This window comes from Triturus cristatus, chromosome 5_2 (genome assembly GCF_964204655.1).
Source record: "Triturus cristatus chromosome 5_2, aTriCri1.1, whole genome shotgun sequence".
Lineage (NCBI taxonomy): Eukaryota > Metazoa > Chordata > Amphibia > Caudata > Salamandridae > Triturus > Triturus cristatus.
The window spans coordinates 36,909,438-36,924,489 of NC_140588.1; the positions used below are offsets into that span (position 1 = coordinate 36,909,438).

At 46.4% G+C, this 15,052-nt stretch overlaps 1 protein-coding gene across 4 annotated transcripts in view; it reads right to left on the reverse strand.

Moving 5' to 3' along the window:
• The window catches only part of HJURP (Holliday junction recognition protein), a 678,247-nt gene that overhangs the window by 410,303 nt on the left and 252,892 nt on the right, over positions 1–15,052 (reverse strand). For all 4 annotated transcript variants that reach the window (XM_085606804.1, XM_085606808.1, XM_085606805.1 and 1 more), the window contains one exon: positions 21–83. In XM_085606804.1, the coding sequence (XP_085462930.1) occupies positions 21–83 (63 nt within the window). The remainder of the gene's footprint in view (positions 1–20; positions 84–15,052) is intronic.

Sequence of the window (15,052 nt, forward strand, 5' to 3'; positions counted from 1 at the left end):
TAGGAGTACTGGGTTCTTACCATGGCTCCAGTCTGAGGCGCAGCGATTGACATATCTGCTTGGCCAGTGCATGCAGCTGCATCCTTGAAGGGAACAACACAACATTAATATATTTAGATCTGTGGATTATGACAGTATAACATGTTAGCTAAAAAAGAAAACTATAACAACTGGATAAAAAACCATGACAAACAAATGTGTATCTGAGTTCAATCAATCAAATAACTTTATTTGGTATAAAAAAATACCATAAAAGTACAGATAAAATGCATCAGATTTAAAAACCAATTAATGTAAAATTCTCCATAATACACATTCGATATATCAAAAAGTGGGTGCCCTTCCCTTCAACCAATTCCTTTGTGAGTCCATGAGCATGGGGTGACTTCCCGGTCAGCCTATATTCTCCCCATTTCCCCTAGTTGCTCTAAGCCTGACTGCTACCCTTAAAACGTTTACAGTGCAATACAGTCAAAGCATCTGAGGACAATTTTAAAAATAACAAGGCCGCTCTTGCGTGTTTAAATCTGGCTTTCTTTAAAATTCTCTTTAAAAAAAGGCTCCCTGGCTTTAAATAAAAAGGACATAGTAAAATAAAGCGAAGGGCATCTGTGGAGACCGTTGGTCGCAGCCACATGGACCCTTCATCTCTGTGGACGGTGTATATCCTGCCGGGTCAGCTAGTACGTGGTGCAAAAGATTTAACCTAAACTGTGTCATTATTAATCTATCATGGGCATTATGGAAGTAGGACAGATAAGGTTCAATGCCCATGGATGTTTTAGTTAGATGTCCTATTACTGACGGCTTAGTCAGCTCCCTGTCTTCCCTGAGTGTTGTGACGTGCTTAGAGAACCTGTCCTTAACCAGTGTCTTATCCTGCATAGATATTTTAGAGGGGTTAGTGAAAAGGTCTGCGCATCCTATTCCTTCGAGGGAAATCTGAGTTTCTTATGCACCCTTCACGTAAAGAAGAAACAGAGAAAAACAGCCAAGTGTAAGAACTGTCTTGTGAACACCAGCCAAGACTTTCCCTACCCACAAAACCACTTCCACTCGCTTCTACTGCGGAAACAAGGGAAAGGTGAATTGTAAAGCGGTCTATCCTCAGAATACTCTAATTCCTGGTCTTCATTATATAAAATCTCAGCTGCTAAATATCATTGTCAAAAAGCTGCAGTGCTTCAAGCCTTGGCAGATACGTGCTTAAGTGCCCAAGCATGGACAAATATGGGTTCAATGGTAGCCAGCTTCTGTAAATAAAACTTCCTCTGGTTGCAGTAAATCATGAATTAATTTCTCAAGCTCCTACTGTACACCAGAATCTGTCACCGATTGTTTCTTCCGCGATGTGGCAATTAAACTTCCTACTGCCCACAACGTGTTGAAACAGTGCATACTTATGTCAGTAAGTGTCCTCTGTCCAGAGTTTTTAGAACTTTAGATCTGGGTAAAACTTCTTTAACCATTGGGGTGCTTGGTACATTTGAAACATTCTAAAACTGGAATCTTGGAATAAGATGCACTGAGAGCACAGTGAACATCCCTCCAAGCATCACCCCACTCCATGGCCTTACCCAGATCCGTAGTGCATGCTCTTTGAAATACCTATTACAGCAGTGGTCCTCTGGTTGGCAGAATTGTATAGATATGGAATATAATGCCTACTGACAGTGTTACTAAATATACATTTCTGACTCGCCCTGGTGGTCTAGTTGCTGTTTCCTCGTAGGGGAAAATAGAGCTCAGTGTCTCAATTGAAAAATAAAAACTTCTCCTGGTCTGGAACTTGAAAGAATTGTTTGTATTCCTTGACTGAATCTATCCATTGTGGATCAAGTCTGTCAGCATTCACCAATCTTCTTCATATTTGTGAATCTAGCAGTCACCATGCCCTCAATACCTCTTCCCACCCACTGGTGAAAACGGACTCTTGCATGAGGGAAGATCGCAAGGCCCAGTTTTCGCAAGACCTGATCCCAATTCTTCTGGTGTTGTCAGGGTCCCTTGGCTTAAATACATGTTCCAGGGTCTCACCTCTCCATTCAGCCACTACATCACATTATGTACTGCCCATTATTGCCATGTTCCTCTGTAGACATTTCCTTTCCAATTTTCTCATTGAAACAAACTGCCTGCCTCATGACGCTTAACTACATCATGTGCTGCCAAGCAGCCTTTGCTATTGAAGGACATGAAAAGATTTGGAGAAACTGTACCCTGCTCGCCACAAATACATTTAATTAACTGTTTCTGAAGATCAGCAAGCACTTGCTTTGGAATAGACACGGAGAGAGCAACAAGGCACATTAGAGAGAGCAATAACCTTTAAAACACTGATGTGCATGAGCCAGGAGATGAACTAGCTCATCTTTTTACCCAGCCCTGCTAGGATGCTATGTTTGAGTCTAGGACAGTTTGATGCATACTACTACTACTGTACCAGGTATATTATCGCACCTGGCCGTTGAAAAAGAGACCTAGGATCTTTGCAGATGCTCAGACATCTGCAAAGAGGTATGGGCTTTTAGATGTGGCACCCTAGCAGGGTCCAAGAATATTGTCAATATTTCAAACTTCTCTAGGTTATTGCAAACGCATGATTCATCTTCAAATTCCTCTAACACATGTGGCAAAGCTGGAAACTAAGCCTTAAGAGATGTCAACATCAATAAAATATCATCCACAAAACGAATATTTTATGAGTATCACTGCTGAAGGTAATACCTGGAGTACGGCCACTTACAGTTCAATAACCATGGTGAGGAAGATTGGGAGGGGGGGGCATCCCTACTTGAATTTCTCTCCTGGATCCTCTGCAGCTTATCATCAATAACTCTCAATGTTGTGTCTGGCACATGATAGTTACCCAGTGTCCAATTTATCACTGCCATTGACAGTCAATAGGACAAAATGTTTCCGCTCACCTCCAAAAGCATTCTCTGCATTGAGTGCTGAGCATATGGCTGTAATCCGTTTTTAGGTCTCGGCTGGCGAAAGCAGCGCGCGCTGCTCTCGGCATCCGAGAGCTTCTTGAAATCAATTCGGTCGAGGAAGAGGACTTGAAGCCCCGCCCCCTCTTCCCATTGGCTCGCGTCATAGCTTAGGCTAAACGCAGGCTTCTTATTGTAAAGGAGGCTTCTTAGTCCCTCCTTGTTGCCGCCCTGTCCCCTTTTGGCCCCGCCCACCGGGATTTGATCTTTTACTGGTGGCGTTAGACTATGGGGTTTAATTACTGGGGAAGCACTATTTGTTTCCCCTTCCCTCCGCCTCTCTCCCCGAGCAGACCCTTCCCTCTGTCTCTCTCAGAGACACAGCTGCTTATTTAAGTTTTTTGTTATTTTGTTTGCCCACATGATACACGAGGACATAGAGATGTTACAAGCAGCCCCTTATAGCTATTTCACAGACTGACGCCTGTACTTTCTGCCACTTTTATGTTTTTTAAATCGCGCGTGTTGATAGTTTGGCAGCAGCCTGCATTTGATGGCGGCAGCCTGCATTTGATGGCAGCTACAACATTTTACAAGAATAGCAAATCCTTGTTTTCGAAAAGTTGATGCCTTCAGTTGAGTGGTTGGTTGTGTGAGGAAATCTAGCTGCTGCGAGTGGACCCTCGGCCATGATGTTCACCTCTCGGCGCGCAATCTAATGTGGCCTGCGACGTGTGGGCTTCACCGCCTTTTGGTTTTAGGGGTGCTTTTGCTGTCGTTTTGTGCGATTCATAAATCATTACGAACGTTCTTAAGTCCAATTATTATAACATGTTTTCAAGGGCAATTATTATGACATGTTTTCCCGAGCATCTTTCATTTTCAGTGTTGTTGTTAATGTGTAGCCAGCGGGGGCAGAAATCCGTATTTCAGATCGGTTTTCAGTTTGGCACTCACACCATGGCCCTGGGGATGAAAGCGCAGTAAAACGAGTAAATAGCAGCAATTTTGTGCGGGTACTTGAAACCCGAGCAGTCTCGTTTTTTGTTTTCATTCAAGCTAATTACAGTTGAGGAATAAAGGTGATTCAGTCTATCGACTTTGTCTGGATTTCTTTGTGCTTTATATTTGTTTAGGCCCTGAAGGCATGTTCAGAAGACAGCTATAGTTGCAGCTTTATTCATTTTTATTCAGTGGAACATAATAACGGCCTCTGTTCAGCCACCTGTGATGGCTGCCGCAGAAGCAACTTACAGAAGATGAAGGAACTTTTAGCCTTGGCATGCACTGCAGAGTGCTTAATTTGAAAGAAAGAAAGAAAGAAAAAAAGAAAGAAGATTAAGTGCTGGGGCCCCGTCAGGAAGCCACTGCAGTTTGCAGCACACGTGGCCACTGTACTTACACACAGGGCTTTAAGTGGGATGAAAACATTGGGAGGTTTCTCAAAGGGGCGTGGCCAATGTAATTAAGGGCGTGGCTTAAAACACCTAAGCTGTTTTTGTCATTGCATCCAGATATATGATACAACAAGTACCATCATACCAACAACAAGTCAGGACTATTGGCTTAGTCAATGTTTGTTAGTTGCAGAAGATAAATAAGCTGCAACTATGGCTTGTATATAATATTAAACAAGCATTAAAAATGCAATAGGTCTCGCCTTTCATTAATTAAAGCTATTTGCTTTGATATACAATACCATTGGCAAAGCAAATGGCTTTAACTTAATCAAAGGCGAGACCTATTGCATTTTCAATGCTTGTTTGTTTTTAGTTAACTTCTTCGTTGAGTTTAAACACTTGCGCATATAACTATACGAGTGTCTTCTGGTTATAAATACCCATTGGTCAGCATCTATAAACAATGGCATCACCTCCTCCAGTCTATACTCTGGTAAACAGCCCGTCATTCGTGTTAATAAATGCAATAGGTCTACAAAGCTTGCGCTCAGTCGAGTTTTCATCTGGTTTATTCATAAATGTAATGTTAGTCTTTTGCGTGTACTCTTTGATCCCATATGGCTTGAGTAAGAGTTATAATATTATGGAAGTGGCAATAAAGTCAAGGCTACAACAGATTAAATTTAAGATTCTACACTGAGTGTATTATGACAGATGGAGACCACATAGCGTGGGAAGGGCAATGCCCTGGCTTGTATGTGGTGCAAAGTTGAGACTGGGTATTTCCGTCACACACTCTGGGGGTGCCCATTAATCCACGAGTATTGGTTGGCAATTACTAGAGAACTTCATAATATTCTGGAACAGTCAAATCCACTGGAAATCAAAGTTCATTCTTTTGACGATACCCAATGATGTAGAACTTCCATAGGGCTAATTACTGTTTTGACGCCTAGGCTTGGTAGTGGTAAAGAGAGATATAGCTTGGTCATGGAAACCCTGACAGTACCTGAATAGAGACAGGACATGGAAATTTACATGGTGGCAGAAAAGGTCACGTACGCTAGTAGGGGTTACCATCGAAAACTTTATAAGGTGTGGGGCGGTTAGCTCAAGTACTATTACTTGGGCTCGTTGGTGGAAGAAGTTGAAAAATACACTGCTGCATCAATAACCCAGTGCCAGCTGACGCAAAGGGTGTCAATTTAATACTTGCCTGTTAAATTCTGGTATTGTCCCTTTTTCTTCTTTACTTTTAGAAGTATACAGCTGTAGGACATTTGGGGGAGGGGGAGTTCTCTTTTCCAAATGCATTTGTTTTTGTGGGTGCACACCTGGTGTTTCCTTTAGTTTAAACTGCAAAATAATAATACCACACCTAAAATAAGTTTGAATATTATTAAGTAAGTGGCCAGGTGATCTTCATAAAATCCTGCGACACAGCCTTCGGGGCCAAGCATTTTTTTTCAGCATCAACAGCCTGCTCACTACTTTCACTTTCTATATCTTTATAGGTCTGTTGAGCTCTGCCATTAGATAAGGCAATGAACTGGGCTGATCAGCTTCCTCATGTAATCCTATACCTCTCCATAGTCTCAATTGCTCTACAGTATAGCCTCTGTAGTATGTTTTAAAGACATGGTGTTTGCCGTGTTCACTTCTGACATCCTGACTCCATCGGGGATCTCAACTGTGATATACAAACTTTAGATTTCCAAATTCTCAGGTGGACAGATAACAGCTTACCCATTTTGTTTCCCTTTCTGTATTTTGTTGGAGTAGTAATATCTCAGCATTATAGCAAAGAAGAACATTTACCTACCACCTAACCGTTGTCACTTGTCTGCGTCACAACTGTTTCTTTTTCTCTGTGGCTCTATTTCTCCATTGTCAGCTGTCCTTCTAGCAACTTGTTTCTCCTACCTAACCTTGGCCTCCAATGTCATAAATGAAGATGTTAGAGATGCCTGTATTCTGTAATCTTCCTGGTAAATGAGTACTCAGGAAAGAATTGATGTATACATTAAATGAACAAGCAAGAAAAAAGTAATTTTCCAAGGAATTATTCAATCTTTAGGAGTTCAGAAGACCAAAGACAAACGTGTGTATTTTTACGAAGAGCCAAGGCTGGTTCACACTCCAAGGGCCCTGATTAAGATCTTGGCAGATGGGATACTCTGTCACAAATGTGACCGATATTCCATCCACTGTATTACAAGTTCTATATGATATAATGGAATTGTAATTTGGCGGATGGGATATTAGTCACGATTGTGACAGAGTAACCTTGTCAGCCAAGATTGTAATCAGGCCCTTAATCGGGATCACCCTTTGCCACCAACTCTACCTAAAGTTCTATGTTCAAGTTTGGGAAATAGATCTCAAATAGTGTCGTGGATCCGTCCTGAATAGTCACCTATGCTAAAAATGTACCTTCCATTCAGGTCCCTCCTAGCTGCCTTCATTCCTATGAGTACATTGTGCCTTCCTAGTAATCCTAGCTCGGCCTTTATCGTGATATTAAAGGCTCACAGTTCTGAACGGTAAGGGCTCTGCTCCTAAACAGTTTTTCTAAGAATCTCTTTTGCCGTTTTGCGGGTGAGTTACGACCGGTCACATTCAGGGAAAGTTGGCTAACAATGTCCTGCCTTTGCTACCTTTCTCACATGTACACACAAATCATTCCAGAGCAAAAGCGTAATCACCCCTTCTAATAATCCCCATCTTCTTCCCAACTCCTCCAAAGGTCAACATAGTTTTCAAAATACTGAGCTTTTGGGTTCTAAGGAGAACCGCTACAGGCAGAGGATAAATATCATGAAATTATCTCAGTATTGGTTGCACACAAAACGTCTGCACCTCCTGAGTCACATTTCCAACCTCTCCCCACCAACCCCAGCTTATGGAAATCCATTCTCTTCTAAGATATTTTTTGGGTAGTTTTAATGATGTTCGATACATTAGCACCAAGGGCATGTCTAGATCAAGCAGCAAATGTGGCCCTGATGTACTGTTCAATCTTTTCTCTAACTCCATCCTCTGTCACCATATGTTTCCCTTTGGACAGCGTAGTGAGGTTCCACCTGGCATGCTTCTTTATTTGTGTTGAATGGGGGTTTACTGCTGTTTTCCAGGAGCATCGAACAAGTTCCTGTTCTGCACCCAAGACAGCACTGTCCCTTCTCTGTCCTTCAGCAACCCTGTAGCCCAGCCTGAAAGAACAAACAAAACCTGGTCTCTCTTAACTCAAGCACAATCAGCTTAAAATGTTTTAATTTCAACAATGTTACTAATGTCAATCCATTCAGCAGAACTGTGATGCTTTTGCAGTAGTGGACGGGTCTCCCACCCTAGCCATTTCGACGAGGGAGAATGACAACATGTTGACTAACATCTCGTGGTGTATCTGAGGGTGCTTGATTTCTTCTTCTGTTCGATTGCCCTCATAACCAATGGTGCAGTTAGAATCCTTCATCAGCACTGCATGGCAATCAATCAATCAGGATTGGTATAGTGCAGCTTATTACACCCGGGGGTATCCTTGCACTGCATCCCTGCAAGATGCACATTGCCCCCCTTTATCACCTCTCACAAGCTATTCAAATTTGTAAAAAAAGGAGATTGTTTTGGGTCTTCTACATCGTAATAGAGGTAGTGACCACATGCTCAGTGTTCTGCATATCTTAGTCTGCAATGGCTTTACCGTCAATTGTGTCAGGCAATCTGCAAGTGATCTGCTGAATTCTACTGTGAGAGCACTCAGACAAACTAAGTTAATCTTTGAAAAGTGGGGACACGCTTTAATTGCAATTTCATCAATGTTAGGAACATCTGCAGTCACTGGAAGCCATCTCAGTAAAAATTGTGCCAGTTCCCTTTGCTACAAACATTTCAAGGACAGACATAAAATACACTTTTCCTTTGTATCCAACTCTCAGACTCCGTTGCATCCTGTTGAAAATCAACTCAGGCAATGTCCACGTTCATAAAGATGGATCAGTGGCATCTCGCCATCTGATGTTACATTGTTCAAGTGGTAAGGCCTTCTTCCCTTCCATAACCGTAGTGGGAGCCAAATTACCAACTGGCCCGCACAACTATTGGAATCCTCAGTAGTCCATCAGATTCACTAGAGTAGTGCAACAGCCCAGGACTCTGTATATGCGCGAACCATCACACTCATTGCAGGATCATTTTGGTTGTCTGAGTGGCAAGTTCTGGGTGGGCTCAAAATAGAAAATTTTCCCCATTTTGGATTCTGTAGGAAAATTAGTTCATACCTACTGCCTGAATCACTGAACAGATTTAGAGCAAACTTCTAATTTCAGCAGAAAATTATGAGTAAAGTGTTCTTCTGTTGGACTGGTGTAAATCTGTTCAGTATTTTGGGGAATTACGACCATTTAAACACGTTTCTGAGTGTGCTTTAAAAGGTTAAACTTTTATAAATATTTGACATTTGGAATTTGCAAGTCTGGAAATTAAAGAGGGTGCTTTTGTTCCAGTAGTCACTTTTGAGCTTCTGTGGAACAGCAGTACCCAGGGTCCTTATTAGTGCCGCAACTGAAAATGTTGTTGCAGCAGGGAGAAGCACTAGGATGTGGTGCCGGAGATGTCTGAGAGATGCCAGGACCCACCGAGGATGAAAGGGAGCGAGCCGCTGTCATCGAAGTCCCATTGGCATCCAGATTACGACAGGATTGCGGTTTAATCCCTAGCCAACACGCCCAACATGGTAGGCGCTTCTTGAGGCTGTTCCGCTCTAATCCCCGATTTTCCAGCAAAAATCCTGGCAGACGATCGCAATCCAGCCCGCATCAGCTCTCCCCCCGCATCCTACCTTTGCAGCAAGCATTTCTCACCAATGTGTGGCCCTTTCTGACAGAGACGTTTTAAGGCATGGGCAAAGTGGGCTCTGGCCCAGGGCCCAAGCCTCTCAGGGAGCCCCCCTGATAGAGCCAGCTCGGTTCTGCAGAGTCTTGCCCAGATGACAATGAATAATTCTTGCACAGTTTGCAACGGACTCTCACACATCACCCATATTCTAAATAAAAGAAAGGAAAACGGTATTTGAAACAGACATTTTGCAGAGAAATGCTGTGTTTATGTTTTTTTCTTTCAGATCAAAGCAGGACCTCACATATTCCTATGTTACAGAGATTATTTGCAGTAATATTAGTGAACTGCTGCTGTTATAATATTGAAAAGACACCCCACTATCCCTAAATATTAGATGAAACACATTTAGAATATGGACCAGTGTGCCTCTCCACTGGCAGTGACCGGGCCAAAGAGGTCATGAAAGAGCTGAAATAGGATCATAAATTCAAAGCAGTTCCCAACGTGGTTTTCCAAAATTCGTTTGGCCCAGGACCCCCAATATCCTTAAGATGTCCATGCTTCCTGACCCGCGTGTCGCTTGGTGGGAGCTTCAGGCTTGGGGTGAGGCGACGAGGACAGCGGGTGCCTGGCATGCCTCGCCCGCACTGGGTGCCTCGGCATGGTCAGCGGAGTAACTCCCTAGTTGCCAGGCGACAGCCGACTGCGGAGAAAACTGTGGCAGTGGTGAGGTTGCACTCAGTCCCCTCCACTGGGGTGAAGCCGGTAGATGGTGGTGACCAATGCAGGACTCTCCTTCCACAGAGGGCCTCCCCTCCCCCCTCACTTTACTTTCAGCACTGGAGGCACTGAATACTGCTGGAAAACCTCCGCTTGGCACAGTTGCGGGGAAGACGGGATGGACCTGGCAGGTAGGTCCTGTCTCTTCGGCCTACTTGCCTGCCCAGGGCCTCGAATCAGCGTGTTGGCGGTCCCAAGCAGGAGACATAGCCATCCCGACACCAGAAATGTGATCCTGGACTGAGACGATCTACGACCACTGGAACTGCCTTGGAGTACCTGAATAGGGGGCCCTGCACTTGCTCCTTTGCCACGACTGCCCCCTGGGATCTAAATGGCGGCAAGTGAGTAACTGACAGAGAGGGTGGCCCCATTAGGCTGTCACTGGTGTGGCCCGCACTGCCGGGCTGGACTGGGCACCTGTGGTGAGGTATCCGGCTCCCCTACCCACATCCTGGGAACAGTATTAATCTGTTGGTGCACCTTCTCGTCCAGCCGCATCCTTAACCAGGGACTGTGGGTCCACAGGCAGGCTCTCCACTCTTTGGCGGCTAAGGCGGGACGGGAAATGAAGGCCAGAGCGAAGCCACGGCCCTGCATTCCTGTCAACCCGAGGCCATCGTGTCTGCTGGGTCGTGGGGCAGCAGTGATCCTGCGCTGTACCCAGTGGCACGTCCTCCTTTGGACTGGGACAGGAGCCCCGATGGACAGTGATTTGCTGCCTGGTGCGGTGCCGCCAGAGTGAAGACTACACTGGTGGATGGCAGGAGCCCGTGCTTTCCTGGAGGGATACCAGCTCACCTGTCTCCATACCGCAGACCACCCAACTCATCTGTGGGCTCACGCCTCGCTCCATTGAGGAGAGTGCGATGTGTGAGGGGGTGTGCTGGACCTAGCTGAGACTGCCTGTGGATTGTTCGAAGGCTCGCGACTCTGGATCCTGGGACCCTCTGGTGTAGACCTCTGCCCCCGTCTTTCCGAGCAGTACACGGTCCACGGCTGGCTGTGGCCCTTCTGAAGTGGAGCCCAAGAATTCTAGCCGTGGTGGAAACCTGATCAGAGATTACTGTGTATCCCTCCCATCCCACCGACTCGTGGACATGGGCAAGAATAAACCCGCCCGCTGTACCTCCACACAGATGCAGATGAATTAATGGCCGTCCGCGCCATACAGACCGAAACAAATCCGTTCCTTCTTCAAGGGACATGTCTGCCATTCTACAGGCCACCCAGACATTGCAGACCACGGTGGAGGAAAAGGTTGCAGAGGTGAGGATTGATGTGGCCCGGTTACACCAAGATCTCCGACCGCACGTCGGAACTCCATAGACGCGCTGAAGATGCAGAAAATCACTCTCAGCGCAACATCAGGTGTTAACTCCTAGACCGCCTCCTGGTGCCTTACCCCTGCCGATAATAGGTCGTATGCTGAACCACATGGACATGGATGCAATCCTCGGGAAAGCCCAAAGGCAGTCTGGTCTCCGATGCAAAGAGGCCAAGGTCCTCCTTTTCCCTGACTATACACATGAGGTACAACAGCGAAGGCGTATCAACTGCTCTTTCCAGCTCAACTCTGTATTATCCATCTTAATAAATCAATTTTTTTACACGCCGGAGTCGGCATGGCAGTGGCTCACAGAGGATGCCATACTGCAGGGTCAGATGTTTCCTCTTCAAGCCACCGGGAGCCTGCTGCAGCTTCTGACTCATAGTCTCTGTCCAAGCCCCGCAGACAGCGCACCCGGTCCTAGAGGAGGCACAAACAGCTCGATCAGCCTCGTCTTCACGTCCCCACAGACATACCCAACACCACCGGTCAGGCCCCGCCTTGGGTCTTGCCCTCAGGGTGGATGAGGACAGATGGACATCTGACTTTGCAGTCCACTGATCCAGCGGCTCCACGACGGGACTCTGATCTCCACTGCAGTCCAGTAATTTGATCAGACTTGCGTTCATCCTGATTGTATGTATCCATGTGCTCTGAACTGTCCTGATTCTTAACTTAACGACACTAATCTGTCAGATGCCCACTTGCTTCACAGGCCTTTTCCTCAATGTAAAATGGTGATTGTTGTCTCTATAATGGCTTTCTTATTATGGAGGTTCCCAGCGAGGCGTCAATATGCCCTAGGTGTTCCCTCCCGATATACCTAGTTAACGGGTAGTTGTTCAAGGGCGACAGATGCTTTCCGGGGTAAAGTGTGGAGGGAGGGGGAGGAGAGGGCTTGGGAGGGAGGGGAATTTGTTGGCCTATTGGGCCTGATTTGATGTTCTAATTATGCTTTTTCTTTCCAGGTTGTTAGCGGCGAACAATATTGTTAGTGCTTCTTTGTGGTTCTCTAATGTGCGTCATTTGATGGTCAAAGCACCTCCTGGGTCCTGGTGTAGGAAACTGGCTCTTTATATACTACACCAAAGTGAGGTATAGTGTTTATAGAGTCCAGGTGACCCCAGAGGTAGGCAAAGGTTAAAGTTAGATAGAACCTTACTCTCTAAAGTGGTAGCTTGGTCGAGCAGTAAGGCAGTATCAGAGGACAGTGTTAAGCATTTGATGCACACACTCAGTCAGCAAATGAATTCACACACTCAAAAACGGAACTCTAGGACAATGGTTTTTGTATAAAAAATATACTTTTGTTTTATTTTAGAACCAAGCAAGCCTGGCACAGGTAAGCATTAAATACTTTACAGTAATAAGTTGCTGAATGTAGAACAGTTTGAAAATGCAATAGGAATTGTACTTTGTTTGATTTACAGGGGATGCAGTAGGTTGCAATACTTCGCAAATACAGTACATTGACATGAATAGGCTTTTTCAGTAAATTACAGGTAAGTTACTTTTTACGTTACTTTTCTAACTCAGTGCTGGATACCTAGATTCAGCACTGGGACATTTCCTGCAAACAGGTAAGTAAATATGTTTTGGCTACTCGTGGGATTTGTAAAGAATATTTTCAGGTTTCAAAACTCCACTCAGAAACTTTTTGGGAGAAAAATTGTCAATGTTATCCTATGGAGAAAAAACAGGTTATCGGTTCAAAGGTAAGTTATCGACTGTGGGAGTTAAGGTTCTGGGGTTAGACTCAGGGGTCCCTCAGGGTCAGTGATGCACTCTAGGTACACCCTCAGCGGCATTAGGGCGGCCGGGTGCAGAGTGTTGAGGCCCAGTGTTATCCTATGGAGGATTGGGGGTCTCCGGTTGGTGGCTGCTAGCAAGCAGGCCTCACAGCTGTGGGAACAAAGCTCCTAGGGTTTAGTTCAGGGCAGTTGGGGGTTGCAGGTCAGCACAAAAGATGCAACCTCAGCGGCACTGGGGCGGCCGGGCTCAGAGTGCTGTTTTGGCGCCTGGCGCCCTGTTGTTTGCTATGGGGAGACTCCGGTTGAAAAACACTGCAGACTTGCAGACGAAGATCTTCTGAGTGCGACCACCACTTCGAGGGGTGAGTTGGGATGTCTTGGGCTGGTTAGGCACCGTTGGTTGAGGCACATAAGGCCGTGGGGCGTAGAGTGCAGAGGTGCCTTTTGGCGTCGGAAAGTCTTACCCGCTCTTGGTCGCAGTAGAGGGGATCCTCTGGATTGAGGCTGCAGGCGTCGGCTGGGGTATGGAGGCTGGTCTGGGATCTCCGGATCTTGGGTCACAATCGCCGGGGGGGACCTCTTCGTGGTGTTTTTCCACTCAAGCTCGGGCCGGGTTCGGTGGGTGCAGAGTGGGCTGGATTCGAGGTATCCGGCCGGAGCCAGAGGTTGCAGTTGAACAAATCCGGTGTTCACAGGAGAAGCAGTCTTTGGAAGTGAAGGCAGGCAGGTCGTCCGGGGTTTTTGAGGTTGCTGGCTGCAGGACACACCGGGATTTTGCAGGAGCAGGTTCGAGGGGAGACAGGCCTGTAGGGCTGGGGCCAAGTCACTGGGCGTCGTCCTCTTGTTAGCTTTGAGCGGCTTTTCGGTCTTCTTCTTATCTTCCTTCTTGTCGTTTCTGGATCTGAGGAAGCAAGTTTCAGGGTGCCCCCTAAATACTAGATTTAGGAGTGTTACATGTAGGTAAAGGGCAGGGACCTGGGGCCCTTCCCTGGGGTGGGTACACCCCCTATTGTGCCACCCTCCAGTGGGAGGGGGGCATGAGCCTGTCCCTGGTTGGCTGGGTCCCCCCATCCTCAAGATGGCGGTGACTCAGAGTTGTGCTTCACCTCGCCTCCCCCACATGAGGGGTGGAGTTAGCAGAGGTGGGCACAACTCCTTCACTCACTTGTTTTTTCTGCCGGTTCTCCCGCCCAAAGTGGGGGTAGAACCAGTGGGGGCCAGTTGCTGAAAGCAGCAAGTGGTCTGGGGAGGTTCACAAAGGCAGCGTGCCTTTGAAGCTTCCCCTTCGTGAACCCTGCCCATCCTGGGGGAGGGGGCTTGGCACCTCGTCCCAGGATGTGCATTGTTTCAGGCCAACGAGAGCAGCAGGCTCTCGACCCAGGGGTCCGGAATTATGTCTGTTGGTGGCAGCCTAAGCAGCCACTCAGTCGGGACACTAGAAGTTGGTTGAGTTTCAGGGGGCATCTCTAAGACGCCCTCTGTCATGCATTTTACAATAAATCCCACACTGGCATCAGTGTGGGTTTAATGTGCTGAGAAGTTTGATACCAAACTTCTCAGTTTTCAGTGTAGCCATTATAGTGCTGTGGAGTTCGTAATGCCAACTCCCAGCACCATATACTCTTAATGGCAGCACTGCACTTACAATGTCTATGAATGTCCTTAGACACTGTAGGGGTACAGGGCTCATGCACCTGTACCCTCACCAGTGGTATAGTGCACCCAGCTGGAGGGGTGACTGATCTATGCCAGGGCAGTGGGTTGTAGGCATGGCACACAGAGATGTGGGCCATATCGACTCTTCACTTTGTTTTGCACCAAAACATGCAGCCTGCAAAGGCAGTGTGCGAGCGTAGTGGTACAGGGCCTTTAAGGATGGCACAATAAGTGCTGCAGCCCTTAGAGGCCTTCTCTGGTCACAGTGCCCTGTTACCTGTGGTACCATTTACCAGAGACTGACCTGTGGCCAGGGATGCCAATTGGGTAAATTTGGGGGAAAGAACACAGGCCCTGGGAACC